Here is a 17,482-nt window from a genome sequence, read left to right on the forward strand (position 1 = left end):
TCAGTGTGTTCTGGGTAAATTTCCACAGCAGCGTGAGGATAGCTGATCAACGTTCACTTTAAAATGATTAGAAAGTGAGGAGGACGATCCTGGCCTCAGGTGTGACACTGGAAAAATGTCGGCATCATTTTTAATCACTGCTACTTTCAAATCGATTAAAACTTGAAACAGTAAAATCTGTAAAGCAGCTATTGTAGTAAAACAGCTGGACAGATGCGATTAATGACACTTTTATTTTGAAAATGTTCCAGGTGATTGTGGTAAAAGGAAAGAATCTTAAATGCTGATTGGTCACGGTGGAGGCGTCACTGGGTTTGATGATGGCGAGCTGCCGCTCAGAGCACTCTGACAGCGAGCAGCGTCACGTCTCCTCTCACCTCCACCTGGCTGACGGCGCTCAGCTCCTTCAGGCGGTGCTTGTAGTCTAGCTGGTGCTGGCCATTCACAGCGACTCGGAAGTGCTGCGAGTCGCACCAGATGATCATCTGCAGGGGAGACAGCAGCACATTTAAAAAAAGGTCACGGCATCACAGCGTTACAGCAGGGGTCAGAGGTCACCTCAAAGTACTGCCCAGCGATGAAGGGGAAGGAGGCGAGCGCCGTCTCCTCAAGGCCCCAGCAGTCTGACAGGAAGGAGTTCCTGACGAAGACGCGTTTCTTCATACGAGGGTTCAGATGGAGCGCGATGTCGGAGCCGCTCGCCGGCCTCAGGTTCACGCAGAAACTGCAACAGGAAGTGATTCATTAATAAAGGCTGAATTATTTTTCAACTAAAAATTTTCACATTTTCTGTTCTGTAAACTATTAAAGTGCCACACCGGTGCAGGCTCGTGAATCAGTTTATTAAAAGGGCCATGCGACGGTCACATGACTCAGCTTTAACCACCCAAACCTGATAAATGTTCAGCAAGGTTTATGATCACCGACCGCCAGAGAACCCAAACATCCAGTTAACTCCGACCCACCGACTAGAACCAGACCGCAGGCTCGTCTCAGTCAGACTATCTGCTGAGCCGGGCTCTCCCATTCAGGCTCCGAGCGTGCGCACTAAAAAATGGGGGTGGTGTGGGTCATGTGACTTCTTCCACAGGAAATGATCCCTGTGAGTGCCGCCTGCTCCAGTCAGATTATCAGGTGATGAATTTAGCAGTGAAATGTGACGCTGCTGCAGTGATATGTTTTTCTTATTAAGCCGGGTCAGACTCAAACTGCACTAAATGTTACACATGATGATGAAGGCCAACATGCGCTGCGCTCTCTTTTTAAATAAAGTTTTTTTTAGTGGTTTAAACCTTGTTTCTGCCCTCTTTTGGTCTTAATCTCTGTTTTCCTTCTTTAATGCTCTCCATGAGCACTCTGAGGGGCCTGCTCTTTACACTGATGTGTGAACAATGGAAACAGCACCAGCCTGACCCTCCACAGAAACAGGGTTTCTGGTTTTTGGGGAGAGGATGATCAGGGATTCAGTCGTGTTAATTGAATAAATTCATTTTTTGAACAAACTAAAAAGTTTCTGAATTTTATTTGAATAAAAACTGTAACCTTTGGGACACACTGACCTTTCTCAGGAACTTTGAGGGCCACTGCCTCGCAGTGCTGCTGCAAATGTAATAAAGGTATGAAGTGTTTTCTGTTTAAAGCACAAAGCTGTCAGTGTGTTGCTGGAAAGAAGAAACGGGTTTTTATATTAAAACAAGGAAGCTCCAGGCACCTTAAACACCAGTACAGGAGATCTGTGAAAACCTTTAGTTCTGAACCAAACTTAGAGGCTTCGTGAGAAGAGTTTGACCCTGGGGTCAACCACAGGCAGGTTGGTTAGCTGGCTCAGCACATCCTAAACCTCAGTCTGAGATAGCGTATCAGCTTTCCTTAAGCCGGGCCTAACATGTGACCTTCTGCGTGAAATGATCCCTGTGACTGTCCCATCCTCCAATCAGAGATGTTATCAGGCGCTGGTGACATCAGCAGCACTGCTGCAGAGGAGAAAGCCGGGAATGCTGCAGTGAATGATTCTGTGGCTGCACAGCAGAGCTCTGACACGTTAAAGCTTCCTCATGTGGACATGTGGAAATTGCTTCAGTTTGTCAGCTCCTGACCAGGTGAGGCATTAAGCATCAGTTACCATGGTGATTTAGCCAGGTATACAGCTCACAGGTGGCCCATGAATCAGAGCCCGTACTCAAAGCTTCATTTTAACTTTAATAACAGTTTTAGGACAACAGTGTTTTAAAAGTCTCCCCTCAAAGTTTGGACTGAATCCTGGACGCTCGGCTCAGAGGTCAGAGGTCATAATGGGACTTTAAGAAGCTTAAAACTTTAATAAACGGTTTACGCTCATGTTTTCCTTCCTCGCCGTTTCTTAGTGAGCAGTGACACTGGTCACAATGGGAAAACCTCAGCTGCAGCCATAACTGTCATGGCGGCTGTAAGCAGAGGTAAAGATGGTGGACGGGAGCTGCATCAGGACGGCGTTCTGCAGAATCAGAAGCTTACAGCCGACCCCACGTGTGCAGAAACAATCCAGGACAGAGTTCATTAAACACTGACGTCACACAGGAAACGTGACCACGTGAGGTTCTCACATGATTGGCCATCAGCTGCTGCTCGCTCTGGGAATATCACCGAGGGGCTTAAAGACAGCCGGCAGCTGCTGGCAGCTTTTAAGGTGGAATGTTTCTGTGTGTGTGTGTGTGTGCGCCTCAGCTGACGAACTAATGCACCTTAAACATTTTAATTTGCCCATTCAGTTTGTTTTGTTTGCTCTGATTGGCTCCTCTGAAGGTTTAAATGATGAATTTAGCAGATTTTTGTAACCTGCATATTTGTAGAACAACTGCTTCACATTCACTTGATAAAATTGGACATTTTCAGGAGCTCCAGAACAACTTTTAACCATCTGTGATTGATTTGATGATTTAGGGTTAACTTTGGTCCTTCTGACTCTCTGTGCATTTATGGATCTACAGACTGATCTTTTCTGTGCTGTGTTTGAAAATTTATTTCCAATCAATCGCTTTGGTTTCAGTCGATGACGCCTCCTGCTGATTATTATCGTTACCTCTCTGCGTTCTGATTGATTTCTCCTTTGATGATGATGCTGCGTCCGACGCTCAGGCCGTTAACCAGGTGACCTCTGAAGGGGATGCTCTGCAGGAAACAGGAAGTCAGTCACAGAAAACGCTCAAACTGTTTTCTTCCTTTACACAAATGTGATAAAGAAAAATAAGAAAAAAATTTGAACGTCCATCTCGCCATCTTTTAGATGCAACACTTTTAAATGTAAATCAGAGTTTGTCTTTCATATCATTGATAAAAAAACTGAATAAAGATGCTCAAAGCCTGCTTTGAAGTTTATTTATTCCCATTTGTTTTAAACTGTTGGTATTGTAATAAAATTCAACATTTATCAAATTATTTGATGACGAAAACTCACCAAGTCACCTGATGAGGAGATGACCGGCTGCAAAACAGGAAAAAAAAAATCTGATTAAAATCTTATCAGCTGATTCATAACGCTAACCCTAACCAATCAGAACACGGTAATTTTATGACATCAGCCTCCAAAGTCCCAGCAATCAATCAGAGAAAAAAAAAAATAATTTTTTCCAGCAAAGTCCGCGTTTCCTTTCTCCAACATTAACGGGTTCGACTTGGCCCACGATGACCCGAGAGGGCTCATTTTTAGTTTTGTCCTGCTGCTGTTCACGAGGACGCTTTACTTTTTGTACCATTCACCAGCAGGGGGCAGCGTCGGTGGGCGTGCTGCTGCCCTTTAACTGTGTTTTTAGCTGTGTTCACAGCCTCTGTGAAGAGTCGTGGTAGGAATCTGCACCCAGACCACTCTTCAACACGAGGACAGAACGTTCACAGCAACGACCGCAAACAGTTAAATCCGTAAGCGTTTCCTCCTCCAGTCTTTATTCAGCCATTTCTATTAAAAATAAAAACTATGAAAGTTTCGATTCTCTTCACTCGTTCTGACGTTTCTCGTCTCAAACTCAATTCAACTTTTATGTCTTTTTTTAAATGATCATTTTTGCTAAAATCATGATTATTAAAACTGGGTGTACTCTAAATATTTAACAGCAAAGGTGTAAATCAAATTCAACATGAAGCTCAGTTTATCCAATAATCAGTTTGATCTGAACCGATCAATCAAACGTTTGATGGATGCAGAACTTTTTTGGCTTGAGTTGAAATAAATGTTTAAAAGAGTTAAATGTGTGTCAGCTGCTGCAGCAACAATAATTCTCATTACTTCCTTCATCATTAAACTCAGGATGAAGCTGAAGTTTATTCTAAATGTGTTTATTGATCATATTTAAAGCCTGAAGTTGTATATAGGAACAGCTTCTCCGCTCCTTCATGTCTAATAAAATGGATTCAAACCTGAGTTTGTGCATCTGCTCTTAGGCTCATCTCTGCGTCCTGATTGGTCAGACTGCCGGCAGGAGAGGCGGAGCTCTGAAACAAACAAACAGGTTAACTCTCTGAAGGTAAAGCTGCAGGTTGCCACGGGTTACAGATGCACTCACCGAGCTCGGGGGGAGGACACCCACTGCCTGTACTTTGACCTTTCCTGAGATGCTGATGGTGTCGACGCGCTCCAGCACCACTCGGTGTTTGTACTCCAGCAGGTGGGCGCCGTTCACCGCCACCTGAAAACCGACAGAGAGAAAAGTCGCTGGATGCCAGTCTGACCCATTAAACAAAAGGTTTGCCCAGCTGACTCTTCTCTGATACCCGATTGGTCAGCTCGTCTCTCACCTTGAACTGGTCTTTGAGGATGAGGATGATGAGCTCGAAGTCGACCTCGAGCCTGAAGGGCATCTCGTAGTGGATCTGCTCGTGGCCCCAGCGCTCCTTCGTCAGTGTGTTGCACACGATGCACGACTTTTTGATCCTCGGGTTGAAGTGGAACGCCACGTCGGCCCGCGGCATCACGCTGCTACCGCATGTGAAGTCCACCTGGAACCTGTGAGAGCGCAGAGGGAGAAGAACCCGGCTGTAAGAAGCTATTTTCAGAGAACTGTCCGTCGTTTCTTTCTGATGAAGATCAGCACCCTCACCTGTCAGCATCGGACGGCACAGAGCCCTGGATCAGAACCATCTCACCCGGTAGGAACCCCCCCAGGATGGTCCCAGCGAAGGGGATCACCTGAGGGCAGAAAAGCAGAAACATGAGCAGGGGTGGTCAGGTGACCACAGAGAACACCTGGAAACACGTGAGGGGGAGGATTAGTGTGGAGTAAATGCGACGGGCTTTCTGACAGTGAACCAGAGCTTTGTGGGAGGAAGGAAGCCTCTGAGAGTGCCTTATTAGATTATAGAGTGAAATTAGATTAACCAACACAGAAATCCTCGAGCTTTCACTTAGAGCCACTGAAAGACGACCTCTGTGCACCTCAACCTGTTTACAGCAACTCACATCAACTCAGAGGCTTTTCTCAAATCATTACAAGTATTACTCCGGCCTGCTCCATTATCTCCCAAACGGTCGCAGCAGCACACGGATCCACATTTCACTGGGCTGAGTTTACAGATGTGCATCCAGACACAACCCTCCCATTTATCCGGGCCCGGCTCAAGCCGAGGATGGGCCTGTGTCTCCTCCTGGTCTTGAATTTGAAGTGTAAAGGTGAATGTGTTAGCCTGCATCACAGAGCCACATCTGTGCGTTACTCTGACTGATGACGAGAAAAAACGACAAATCAGAGGAATTTCAACCTGAAGAGAGTGAAACAAACGTGTCTGAGGACGGAAAAAGGTTCGTCCTTCCAAAACTTCACCTCGAGAGTGAGGTCACGTATTTCAATATCAAGAAACGTTTGCTGCGCTCTTCCAGTCTCTTTCTAAAGTTGAACTCAGTGTGGTCAGTTAGGCTCAAACAGTCTGAGTGTTCTCCTCCTCCTCCTCCGGGTGTTTGCGGCTCTGTTTGCCTGCAGTGGTTCTCGTGTTCTGCCTCTAAAATCACGACACCAAAACTGGAGTTATTTTATTTTTGCTACAGCTCTGAGAACATCCAACAAAGACACTTTGTCTTTTATCCACAAGCATTTGAACTGCAGTTAAAATCTTTCTATTTTCATGGATTCCCTTTTGACTTTTAATAATCACATCAATTGTTTAATGAAGGGCTGAGCCACTGAATTAAAGCTGGACTGTCTCTAAAGGAGCTCCTCTCATCTGGGCTGGATCTCCCTGCATATTTAATTTGTCCAGATCGATCTCTCTCGACTGCTGCAGAGGAAAGACAAGACGTCACTTCCTGGATCACCTCCGTGATACATCGCTGATCTTTCATCTTCTCATCTAAAAGCTTTTAGGCTTTTTCTGTCCTCGCCTTGAGACTGGTGGTACAATAAAGTCCATAAATCAGCTCTAAAGGCCTGTTTTTATTTGTTCTGGTCCACGTCCACTGTGAACGCTTTGTTCCTGCTCGTTTGTGGTTGTTGTTGGGTGTGTGTATTTGATTTTATGAAATAATCACAGGTCTTATTATCATTACAGTTTTGATTTAGCTGTTCCTCTTAATCATGTTGCAGATGTCATGTTTTCAGACACATGGTGTCAACTGGAAACCTTTTGGATCAGTCCTGTTTATATTTTTGTTTCAAACACACACAGCGCAGATGTCTCCTGTACATTTCAGCAGAAGTTGAAGAACATGTAACAGGGAGTTAATCAGCATTGTTAATCGCATATTTTCTGTGTGCGAGACATTCAAACCCCAAAACCTGTTAATGTCAAACTATACCGACTGTTCCTGAAATTAAACAGGAATGGGGTCACGTGACTAAATGTGTCAGCTGCAGGGCGGAAGTGAATGACCCGAACCACAGTCCGTCCAGAACAGCTGATGAAGTTTTCAGGGGATGATTTTAAAGCAGAATTCACCATCGTCACACACGTGACGTATGACACATTTTCATGTGAAATATTCAGCGTCAAACGAACTGAAACACTTTTCTCGTACCGACGCCAAACTACAGATATTACTGAAGTTTTCTCAGGTATCTTCACATCTAAAGCCCGACCCTGCTTAAATCAAACGTCAGTAACTGGGTCTGTAATTCGACCTGAGTAAAACAGACTGGACACAGACAGCCGCTCCTGCGGCTCTAAATGCGTCCCCGCGGGGCGGAGGAGCCAAAGGTTTGCTGAAAAGCTTCAAGTTTTTAGAGGACTGTATTCAAGCCGAATTCTTCAGGAGGCTCTTCAGCGCATTTAAAACACTTAAGACATTTTTATAAGAGAAGATGTAACATTAAATATTCGCCGTTTAAAGCTGTTGGGTAAGCTAATGTCCTAGCGCGTCCGTTCACACAGGAATCCTTGATCAATAATCGATTTACCTTTGATGATGAGAATGAAAACTGGTGACACAGATCAAAAACCAGACAAAAAGGAACACACATTATCGTCTTACCGGGTTGTGGAACACCTGTCTCGGGTTGGAAATCGACATTTTGGCACAGAAAAGCGTCTCCGCAGCGCTTTCCGACGATTCGTTTGTTTATTTCCGTCTCTGACGTCACCGCGGACAGAGTGTTTAAGGATGAGGCACCGACCCCAGACCAGGAAATAAAGTCAGCGCGTGAATGCGCAGGACTGTCACCGAACGGCCAAAAAATATATATAAATAGGAAAAAAATATTAGACCGAAAAATTCTTTTAAACTGCTGGCATGGAGACACCCTGGGGTCCTGCGTGATGACGTCAATACCCTCTCCTTAGAGACTGCGCGGGGGTTAGTGGGAGCTCAGTCACGTGGTTCCGATGATTGGTGACTGCAAGACCTCAGAGGAAAGTCAGGAATTTTTACCAGGGCGTGTATTGATTTGGATCAATATTTACCGATGACCTCTGAGCCCGACTTCTCGGAGCGGACACTGCAGGATCAGCATCATTAATGTCAGGAAACAGAAATGCTCAAAATTTCAGATCGACTGTTTAAAAAAAGTCCCAACTTTGACCTTAAGTTCCAAAAACAGATTTTTTTCCTTCTCCCACAGCCTGATGGAGACGTGGAGATCAGAGTGACATTAATGTGACTGAACAGGTATTCTTGGTGTTTTCCATTTCCAGCAGCAGATTAGAACCAATTAGAACATTTAGACATTCCCATGATAATGCAGCGCTTCACTCAGTGCTTTCCACAGGTACAGTTCAGGGAGCTGCTTATAAACGTGCTGCTCCAGCAGAGCATCTGCATCACACGGAAAGTTTTACAAACAGCAGCTGTGACTTTATTACAAACATTTGTACAGATTTAAAAACAATAAAAAGCAGATTTCATAGAAACTCTACAAAGTTTATGTACAAGAAGCAAACAGGTTGAACCTGAGCTGCAGTCCTGTCTGCGCTCTGATTGGATGAAAAGTCCACAGAGTAGCCGCCACCTCAGAAGTCGGCGTCCAGCCTGAAGGTGTTGTCCGTGGGCGCAGACATGACGCCCATCCTCTGGTACTCGCCCACCCGCTTCTCGAAGAAGTTGGTCTTTCCCTCCAGAGAGATGTTCTCCATGAAGTCGAAGGGGTTCTCCACCCGGTAGATCTGCAAACATGCACACACACCCCCCATGTCAGTCAGCTCCGCCCACAGCCTCCACCCCCGCAGTCACCTGACCCCACAGGTGAGTTCAGACAGGCGTCTGTGTCATGCTGCTGCCGCCTGTCAGAGAACCACTTGTCCTCTGATCAGAGTCTGCTGCAGCACTCAGCCCCCATCACCGGCTGAGGTCCGTACCCCTGCGCGCTTCATCATCACTCACATCATCATCATCTGCTACTCTTCATCAGGAAGCGGTTTCCTTCAGTAAAACCTTGCTAGTGTGTCTGCACAGCTCTACATAAACCCTGTGAGCACCTTCCAAAGGTCAGGAACTGCATGCGTGCATTTGATCTTTGGGCCGGACGCTGCTCTCGCTCCTGAATTGGAGGCTGAGATTAAATATAGCTGCCGACACCACAAGTTTCTCCAGCGCTCTGAACACACCATTATCTGAGCACAGCTGGCTGTCCTCCAGAGGTGGGTTTAAATATGAAGCCTCGGTTTAACTGCGAGCAGCTCTGTTGAAGCAGACTCACTCATTAAATCTGACCAATCATGTGAATAAATGTTTTCAGAGCTAAAAGCTCAAATGTTGGATTATTTTACCGTCACTGAAAGGATGAAGCAACAGTGTCAACTGTATGCTGAGGGTTAAAGGTCACATGAAGCGTTTGAGGATCTGCTGACTGAACGAGTGCTCCAGGTTAAACTCCTCACCTTTCCCTACAGAGCTGCAAATGTCTGAAACGCTTCCTCTCGCCCTCTCAGGTCAAAGTGCATCTTTCTGAGGTTTGTGTCTTTGGGAACACTGCTGCAAACAAAGATCTGCGCTGCGGTTTAAAACGCTTACATACAAACAGACGTTTGACCTTATGTGTCAGATCAGCGTGGACGCTTCACGGTTCCCTGCTTTTAAGTGAGCCACAGGATCACCTGACCTCTACCTGCTGCTCTCATTGGTCTCTGCGGTGCGTTACCTTGGAGAAGCCGAGCTCCAGCAGCAGCCTGTCGGCCACAAACTCGATGTAGCGCTTCATCATGTCGCAGTTCATCCCGATCAGCTTCACAGGCAGAGCGTCGGTCAGGAACTCCTGCGCACACACACACACACACCATTAAAACCAGTGAAACCAGTGGAGCCTGTGGAGCGGCGGCAGCAGCTGCAGGTGGAGCTGGACTCACCTGCTCGATCTCCACAGCGTTCTTGATGATGCTGGTGACGGTTTCTTTGGACGGCTTGTTCAGCAGGTGTTTGAACATCAGACAGGCGAAGTCACAGTGCAGACCCTGAACACAGCACACACACACACCCCTGTTAGAGTGACATCATCACAGGATCAACAGCTCCTATCAGACAGGACACGGCGCCTCACCTCGTCTCTGCTGATGAGCTCGTTGGAGAAGGTCAGGCCCGGCATCAGGCCCCTCTTCTTCAGCCAGAAGATGGCGGCAAAGGAGCCAGAGAAGAAGATCCCCTCCACGGCGGCGAAAGCCACCACACGCTCTCCTGCAGATTGATAAACACACGATAATCAATGAACGGCAGGAGGCGGAGCCACGGCGCCTCATGGATGATAGCGGCGGCTTCCTTACCGTAGGTGGCGTTCTTGTTCCCAATCCAGTTGAGCGCCCAGTCGGCCTTCTTCTTCACGCACGGCAGGGTCTCGATGGCGTTGAACAGGTACTCTCTGTGGGCACGAACACGCCGTCACACACCAGGTAAAACCAGCAAACACCAGTATTAGCACCGCCCCCAACGTACCTCTCTTTGGGGTCCTTGATGTACGTGTCGATCAGCAGGCTGTACATCTCCGAGTGGATGTTCTCCATGGCGATCTGGAAACCGTAGAAACACCGGGCCTCCGTCACCTGCACTTCCTGTGTGAACCGCTCCACCTGGTGGTCACAGGGAAACAACAGGAGCGTTAAAGCTGTCCATGATCTCTGAGCACCTGGTGGTGATGGCGGGCGCAGCAGCTCACCAGGTTCTCGTTGACGATGCCATCGCTGGCGGCAAAGAAGGCCAACACGTGGGAGATGAAGTAGCGCTCTTCGTCCTTCAGGGTCTCCCAGTGTTGCAGGTCCTTGGACAGATCCACCTGTGTTCAGAGAGCACGTTAGCATCACAGCGCTCAGTGTCAGGCTCCGCCCCCTCACCCTCCTACCACATAGTGGCTCCTCCTACCTCCTCCGCTGTCCAGAAGGACGCCTCCGCCTTCTTGTACATCTGCCAGATGTCGTGGTACTCGATGGGGAAGATGACGAAGCGACGAGGGTTCTCCTTCAGCAGAGGCTCCTCCTCCTCCCGCGAGCTGCTGCTCTTCTTCGTGGCTTTGGGCTGAAAACAAACATCAGTTTTATTTATAGAACACCAAATCACAACAAACAGTCGCCTCAAGGTGCTTTACATTGTAAGGTAAAGACCCTACAACAGAGTACAGTACTGTTGCAATACAAGCAATCTTGAATACTCTTAATCTGACTGCAAGTAGAATACAACATACAGATGACTGAGTCTTTCCATTCAATCAGGATTATTGATCAGTGATCAGCTGATGAACAAACTCAGACCGACTCAAAGCTGCTTAAATTCAGTTTCTGCAGATTTTAGTGTGAAAGATGAAGCTTCATCTTCATCGCTCGCTGATCTGAAGACAGAATAACAGAAACAGCACGAAGGCTGAACGTCAGCGTGTAGGCAGCTGTTCCTAATAAACTGGACAGTCTGGATAAACGACCCTCAGACACTCACACTTTGATCACCTGTTAATGATCAGGAATGACGCTGATGCTTGCGCCAGCGCCGCTCACTGTTGGCGCCACATCCGCAGTTTGGGCGCGGAGTTGCCGTCAGTGAGCTCAGCACCGACTCGCTCAGCTGATGTGCGGAATCCGCTGAAAGCCTGAAGCTTTCTGCAGTTTTTCTCTCACTTACCGCAGCAGCGTCGAAGATCCTCCGCGCGGTCTTGGACGCCAGGATGCGGCTGCTGTTCAGGCTCGGAGGCTGTAAGGAGACCCAGACCGTCAGTTATCGATACTGTAACTGATTGATGGTGATATAAGAGAGGAAGCGGCTCGTGTCTCACCGTGTTCTCTTTGTCCAGCGACACGTCGTCCAGCTGCCTGCTGAGGGCCTGCTCGGTCTTCACGGAGAGCGGGGAGCGCGCGGACAGCATCGCGGCCTCTCGGTTCAAACGGACAAAGAAGAAGCTAAAAGCTAAAAGCTAAAGGAGCTGGAAGATACAGCACAGCGGCAAGCGGCGCGAGACTGAAGCAGCGCTGCTGTCTGCTCGCCTTTTATTGGAATCTTGGCGCTAGAACACAGCTGGCCAATTAGAACACAGCTCATGGAGGCCCTTTAAACTGACGAAGCGACGGAGCCAATCAGAGTGACAGCTGTGCTCACGTGACCCCTAAACTATTGCGGGAAATTCAAACTGTTTTGTATGGTTACGAAACGAGTGCGCGCAAAGCGGCTCAGATTTGAATAAAAACTCACATTTGTTCACATTAAAGTAAAAAAAACTGCGACTCTAAAGGTCATCAGAAAGGTCAAAGTTTAAATGCGCTCAGAGAAAACGTCTGTGATGAGATACTAGCGCGTAAAGAGCGTCAGATTCATGCTCGCGCTGGTGAGGCTGTTCCTGATAAACTCTCCGGATGTTCGGTGTGTGGTGGAGCGGCAGCCTGCTGCTCTTCAGCTCGGAGGCTGTTTTCGGCTTTGTTGCCGCTGCGGCCGCCTGCAGGCGCTTACACCATGAAGATTGAGCGCCAAATTCTGCAGGCAGTATGTAGTTATGCACGGCTCAGCCTCATTTAATGTAATCAGCATCATCTGAAGCTCATTTAATGTGTGGAAAATACCTGCCTTTGTACAGTACAGAGGACTCTTCCTCATTCATCCAGCAGAAAGGAGAATCTCACTCACAAAGAAACGCTGGTTTTGATCTCCAGCGGAAAATAAGCTTCCAGTTTAGGTTAGAATCAATTAAATAACCAAACTACCATGTTTGCCATTTATTTATCAATACATCTTTCTACTGTCTATGATAAAGCATGTACACTGTGTGTGAAGAACCTTAGCTTATTATTTCTATGTAAAATCACTTACATCTCAAGTGATCTGCAGTTTTATTTATATGGCCCATTTCACAGACTGTGATAAAACCATAAACACCTGTGGAGGCTGATAATGCCTTCAGGCTGTGAACAACACCAGCTGAGTGCAGGCCCGGTTTTGAGTTTGTTTTTGAATTTATTTATTTCAGACATTTAAAACATCTCTTTATATGCACTCAGTAGCGTATCTGTATCCACATTTCCATAGGTACATAAGTTTACCGTATACACACATAAATAACCTTATGTTGACAACATGAAAAGAATACTCAGAAAATAAAACAATGCAAATGCAGTCACAGATGTAACTGACCTCAGATCGTTGACTGAAAGCACCCTCAGTACACTGAGATCTGACCCTGGAACAGTTCACAGATCTGCAGCTGATGACCTGAGGGGTGTGACTGGGTTACAAACAGTGAGCAGGTCAGACAGATTTACCTGTGAGGACTCCAGCTGCTGCTTTCTCAAGTTGTCCTGCTGATGATTTGGAGAGTCCTGCAATTACAATAATCTAACCTGCTGGATATGAAGCATCAATAACTGAAGTCCTACCATTAACTGATGCTTCTATCTTAAAAATGATCAATCAGTCTTTATTAGTTGGCTGTGTACCACAGGCCTTCAAGGTGGCTGTAATTAAACCTCTACTTAAAAAGCCATCACTGACCCAGCTGTCTTAGCTAATTATAGGCCAATCTCCAACCTTCCTTTTCTCTCAAAGATTCTTGAAAGAGTAGTTGTAAAACAGCTAACTGATCATCTGCAGAGGAACGGTTTATTTAAAGAGTTTCAGTCAGGTTCAGTCAGGTCAACTGATACTGTTGACCATAACATTTTATTACAGAGATTAGAGCATACTATAGGTATTAAAGGTACTGCACTGCAGTGGTTTGAATCATATTCATCAAATAGACTCCATGTTAGGATGGTCGTAGCCGCTGAATTAAAATAGGAGGCTTGAGGCAGAGGTGAAGTGCTGACTAAGGATGGGAAGCTCGACACTGAAGTTTCGACGCTGTGTCGAGCTGTCTGGTTTAGAGTTCCCTCAGTTCTTTCTGTGACATAAAAACAGCTAACTTGGGTTCAGAAGTCCCAGAATGAACTGCAAAAGCAGGCCGCTGTGAAGAAGAAGAAAGAGAAAGAAAGAGAAGAAAAGTATTCTGTAATAAAATAAAATCCCTAAAAAAAGAGAGAAAATATAAGCGCTGGCATTTTGTTAACATTGTTTTTGTTGTTGCAGTTTGGACTGACTGACAAAATGACTGTCGACACTGGATGTAGAAAATGGGCTCCGATTAAAAAGAGGGTGAAACTTCAAAATAACCTGTGATGTAAAATTATTTTAGTGTAAAGTCCCAAACACAGATGTTAAACCGAGAGCAAAATGAAAAGGAGAGACGTCTCCATTTTAATTAGGTAGAAGTTGATGTTTGGGTCAGATACTTTGTTTGATTAATACATCTGATAATCTGGCAAGCAATCTCAAAATCAGGTCACATGGGGAAGAAAAAAGCCTATAACACAGGGGCGGAGCTTCTGGAGGGGCTGGGAGGGCGGCACGCCCCCGGCTCGGGGCTAGAGGGGGCTCGGATGGGAGAGAGGAGAGGAGAATAAGATTTCAGGTAGCCAGGCCTCTGTCACGTCGGAGGCGAGGTGGAGAAGGAGGGCCCTGTCTTGATTATATCGCAATATGCATGGCTCAATGTGCACAGTATACAACCCACTATACATCACCCATCATTCATGTTTTACACGGGGGTTTAAAGGTTGCCACAGTCAGGACTGAGTCATGGTTGCTCAAAACTTTACAAGACCGACTGTCTTTAGTGATGTAGTAGGTGTAAAATATTGAATAAGATGTTGGACTGCATGACTGGCTTTATTTTCACTCTAAAGGCCGTTTCACACCGGACGCGTAAATTCCGTGCGAATGTTTCGTGCGTTAAAAATATTTTTCGGACTCTCCTGTTCTTAATGCAGCCGTTCACACCGACTGCGTCATTTCACAGGACGAATTTGCGGCATTTATTTTTTCGGATCAAGTTCGATTTTTCTGACTTTCGCACGCGAACAAACAGGACTGACCAATCAGAGCGCTGCATTTAGCAGCATGTGAGGTCACAGCTCAAAACGCGCACCGATGTACTGAATATACAGTGATATGGGAACAATAAAATCATATTTTACCTCAGACACACAGCTACACGCTGCTCCGGGTGATATTATCCTCTGCCTCCTCACATGTGATCCCAACTCTGCCAACAAGAGCTCAAACTGTCCCACTGATATCCAGAAAGATGCCTGAAAGCATCCGTGATGCAGCTTCAGCTCCGGGATCAAACCATGAAACATGCTGCTGCTTTCTTATGAGCTGGATGAACCCATAAACTCTCTTTCTTCCTTCTCTTGTTTAGAAACATCAGGGCCTCATTACATCATCGCTTGATGTCGACTGCATTTTTTTTCACCGTGCGTTATATGAGGAGGATTTAAAAACGCAGCGCGTCCGGTGTGAAACGGCCTTAAAGGCCTTAAGTGGAGCATTTTTACAGACTAAGCTAACATGAGTGGCACTTCATAACATACACATTCCCACTGTTCTGGGCATGTGTATGTTATAAAATGATGTTTATTATTTGGGTATAAAGGGCCCGGTCATTTGCTCCGCCCCCGGCCCGGCTCTGATTTGTTCCGCTAGTGCTATAACAATGTATACTGAGAGAAACTGATGAATGTTTGAATGTGTTTCTGTGTGTGTGTTTGTGTGTCTGTGTGTGAGTGTGTGTGGATGCTCTGCTTATTAAGCATTTGAGTTGGAAGGTAATAATAATGTGAAAGTTTTGAGGCACAGATGCAGAATCAGCGATAAAGTTGTGTCAGATTAATGAAGAGACCACATAACCGGGAGGCTGCTGCTTCTTTTGAACAATCATTTTTAGATATGTGAATGAGTCAGTGAAGCTGACCAAAAATGCACCAATTTGTGAAACATGAACTATCATTGAGCCGTTCATTTTGCATTTGTGAATACATTCGCTTGTTTGTATTAAGATTCCATGGACTAAGTTGCCTTTGTGGGTTTCATCTTGAAATGCATGAAGTGCAGTAAAACTAAGCTTCATTTGGCTCAATATTTTACAGATAATTTGTTTGAAAGCTTGAAGAATGTTGACATCTAAATTAAAAATTGGCATTCCATTGGAATATGACACATCATAAGTAACATAACGATCTGGAGTTTAACGATATACAACTGAATAAATCTGCAGGGTGTAGACTCAGCATCCACAGTTTGTTTCAAATCTGTCATCTTTTAAACTAAATGTGATTAATGATAATTACAATAGTGATAGCTGAGGTCAAGCTGTTTGCTTTTAATGAATGTCTTAGAATGAGTCTATAGGTCAGGTTATTGCCTAAAACATCTCAGATTGAGGTATTTTATGCAAATGATTCTTAATAGATTTATTAAAGGCCATTGTTTTCCACTCTGCTACAAAGTGAAATATAAAGATTTGGGAAAAAATCTTTTAGAAAAATAATGCCTGGGTTACAGTTATTTTTAAGAGTTGTTATAGAAGAAAGCAATCCATCTAATGAGAGGTCATCCCCTAAAGTCCAGGAGGGTAGGCTCACTGAGGTGAATTTGAGGCTGAGGATGTGAGTGGTAGGGCTTCAATTCCCAGTCTGGGTGAAAATATTTTTCCACTTTTTTGGCATCTTTTCCCTGATGTCTCATTTGAAAGCATTCACAGTTACATTTGCAGAGGGAAAATCATTTACATTTATCTATTTGGCAGATTTGTTTGTAACCATGATTTGATTGATCTTAATGAAGGTGATCATTGATTCTTTTGGATTTTGAAAATGTGTACGATATAATCTCAGTGTACATTTTGACAGTAAAGACACTCATTCTAGTCTACTCCAAGGAAGGAAACCCGGAGAGATATTACGTATTACTTTGCCCTTTTAAGGATATGGTGAATTATTGAGACATAATTTTTATGTCTCAAAAGAGGGATTATTTATAGATTATTCATAGATTTATAGAACAAGTGTTTAAAAAAAAGAGAATGAAACTAGTGAAGATCTCTCAGTCTCATTGCAGCAGGAGTCTGATCAAACAACATCAGGGGCGGCTCAATGAGCAAACCTGGTCCAGTTCAAGGAGAGAAGAATCATACTGAGCTCTCCTCAACAGACTGACAGCTCTGAAGAGGAGGCTAAACATCTGACAATAACAGGTGAACTGTGAGTTCCTGAACCCATGACCTCTGTGTAAAGCCTGGGCCCAGGGGGAGGGACAACAACAGGTGTCCTCTCCGACTGGGGGGACGTTACCAACAGATTTGCTTGACCAAACAATAAACTGAAATCATTTTGAATACGCAAAGTTGTCCAGGATTATTGTGAACTCACAGCAGGATGTGAATAATGCCAATTCTTTTACATTAGGCTAAAATTTAATTAGTATTGTTATTGTGTGGGTTTGACCTTACAGCATGAAGTGTCTGGGGGTGACTGGTTGTTGTGATTCGGTGCTAAATAAATACATATAAAATGAAATTTTGTGGGGATGAATAAAACTTTCTGCTACATAATAACAGGGCAATTTGGAAAATGAGTTACCAGAACTTTGTCAGTGATTTTACACATTTACCTGTTCCAATTTAAGCTCAAAGAGTTATGCAAATGAACTTCCTTAAATAAGTGAAACAGCATTTCTTTATCATGGAGAAAAACTGAGATGTAGGGTTGCGCTATATTTTTTTATATTGAGATATTATAGGGTTCAAATGCACAG

General features: G+C 45.1%; 2 protein-coding genes and 1 non-coding gene across 4 annotated transcripts; all 3 read right to left on the reverse strand.

Moving 5' to 3' along the window:
- Window positions 1–220: 220 nt before the first annotated feature.
- Window positions 221–7,658, reverse strand: LOC115774878 (galectin-8). Its single transcript, XM_030722349.1, has 9 exons — window positions 7,430–7,658; window positions 5,070–5,158; window positions 4,768–4,975; window positions 4,536–4,658; window positions 4,390–4,464; window positions 3,434–3,460; window positions 3,059–3,147; window positions 559–724; window positions 221–485 (listed from the first exon to the last, which is right to left on the reverse strand). The coding sequence occupies exons 1-9, from the start codon at window positions 7,466–7,468 to the stop codon at window positions 336–338; spliced, it is 966 nt and encodes a 321-aa protein (XP_030578209.1). The 5' UTR covers window positions 7,469–7,658; the 3' UTR covers window positions 221–335.
- A 568-nt stretch (window positions 7,659–8,226) lies between these two features.
- Window positions 8,227–11,874, reverse strand: rrm2 (ribonucleotide reductase M2 polypeptide). 2 transcript variants are annotated; one of them, XM_030722339.1, is made up of 10 exons: window positions 11,640–11,874; window positions 11,489–11,557; window positions 10,739–10,891; window positions 10,536–10,652; window positions 10,316–10,449; window positions 10,147–10,241; window positions 9,927–10,060; window positions 9,736–9,840; window positions 9,531–9,644; window positions 8,227–8,556 (listed from the first exon to the last, which is right to left on the reverse strand). In XM_030722339.1, exons 1-10 carry the CDS (start codon window positions 11,727–11,729, stop codon window positions 8,404–8,406), a joined length of 1,164 nt encoding a protein of 387 aa, XP_030578199.1. In that variant the 5' UTR covers window positions 11,730–11,874; the 3' UTR covers window positions 8,227–8,403. The 2 variants fall into 2 exon arrangements, with proteins under 2 accessions (XP_030578199.1, XP_030578200.1); XM_030722340.1 differs by lacking the exon at window positions 11,489–11,557 and having other exon boundaries at window positions 11,640–11,871.
- On the reverse strand, window positions 8,637–8,772 carry LOC115774987 (small nucleolar RNA SNORD94). Its single transcript, XR_004019257.1, has one exon. It is a non-coding gene; the product is annotated as a small nucleolar RNA SNORD94 (small nucleolar RNA).
- Window positions 11,875–17,482: the final 5,608 nt, after the last annotated feature.

Source organism: Archocentrus centrarchus, chromosome 24 (assembly GCF_007364275.1).
Source record: "Archocentrus centrarchus isolate MPI-CPG fArcCen1 chromosome 24, fArcCen1, whole genome shotgun sequence".
Classification (NCBI taxonomy): domain Eukaryota; kingdom Metazoa; phylum Chordata; class Actinopteri; order Cichliformes; family Cichlidae; genus Archocentrus; species Archocentrus centrarchus.

What these genes read in the sequence shown, in the direction of transcription:
- LOC115774878 (XM_030722349.1), bottom strand. Translation starts at nt 7,468, where the DNA reads ATGTCGATTTCCAACCCGAGACAGGTGTTCCACAACCCG. An exon ending in GAGCAGATGCACAAACTCAG is followed by an intron (nt 3,461 to 4,389) that starts GTTTGAATCCAT and finishes CCTGTTTTGCAG; the next exon opens with CCGGTCATCTCCTCATCAGG. An exon ending in TCTCCTCATCAGGTGACTTG is followed by an intron (nt 3,148 to 3,433) that starts GTGAGTTTTCGT and finishes TGTTTCCTGCAG; the next exon opens with AGCATCCCCTTCAGAGGTCA.
- rrm2 (XM_030722339.1), bottom strand. Translation starts at nt 11,729, where the DNA reads ATGCTGTCCGCGCGCTCCCCGCTCTCCGTGAAGACCGAGCAGGCCCTC. An exon ending in GCATCGTCAACGAGAACCTG is followed by an intron (nt 10,450 to 10,535) that starts GTGAGCTGCTGC and finishes TGTGACCACCAG; the next exon opens with GTGGAGCGGTTCACACAGGA. An exon ending in ACGCTGTGGAGATCGAGCAG is followed by an intron (nt 9,645 to 9,735) that starts GTGAGTCCAGCT and finishes GTGTGTGCGCAG; the next exon opens with GAGTTCCTGACCGACGCTCT.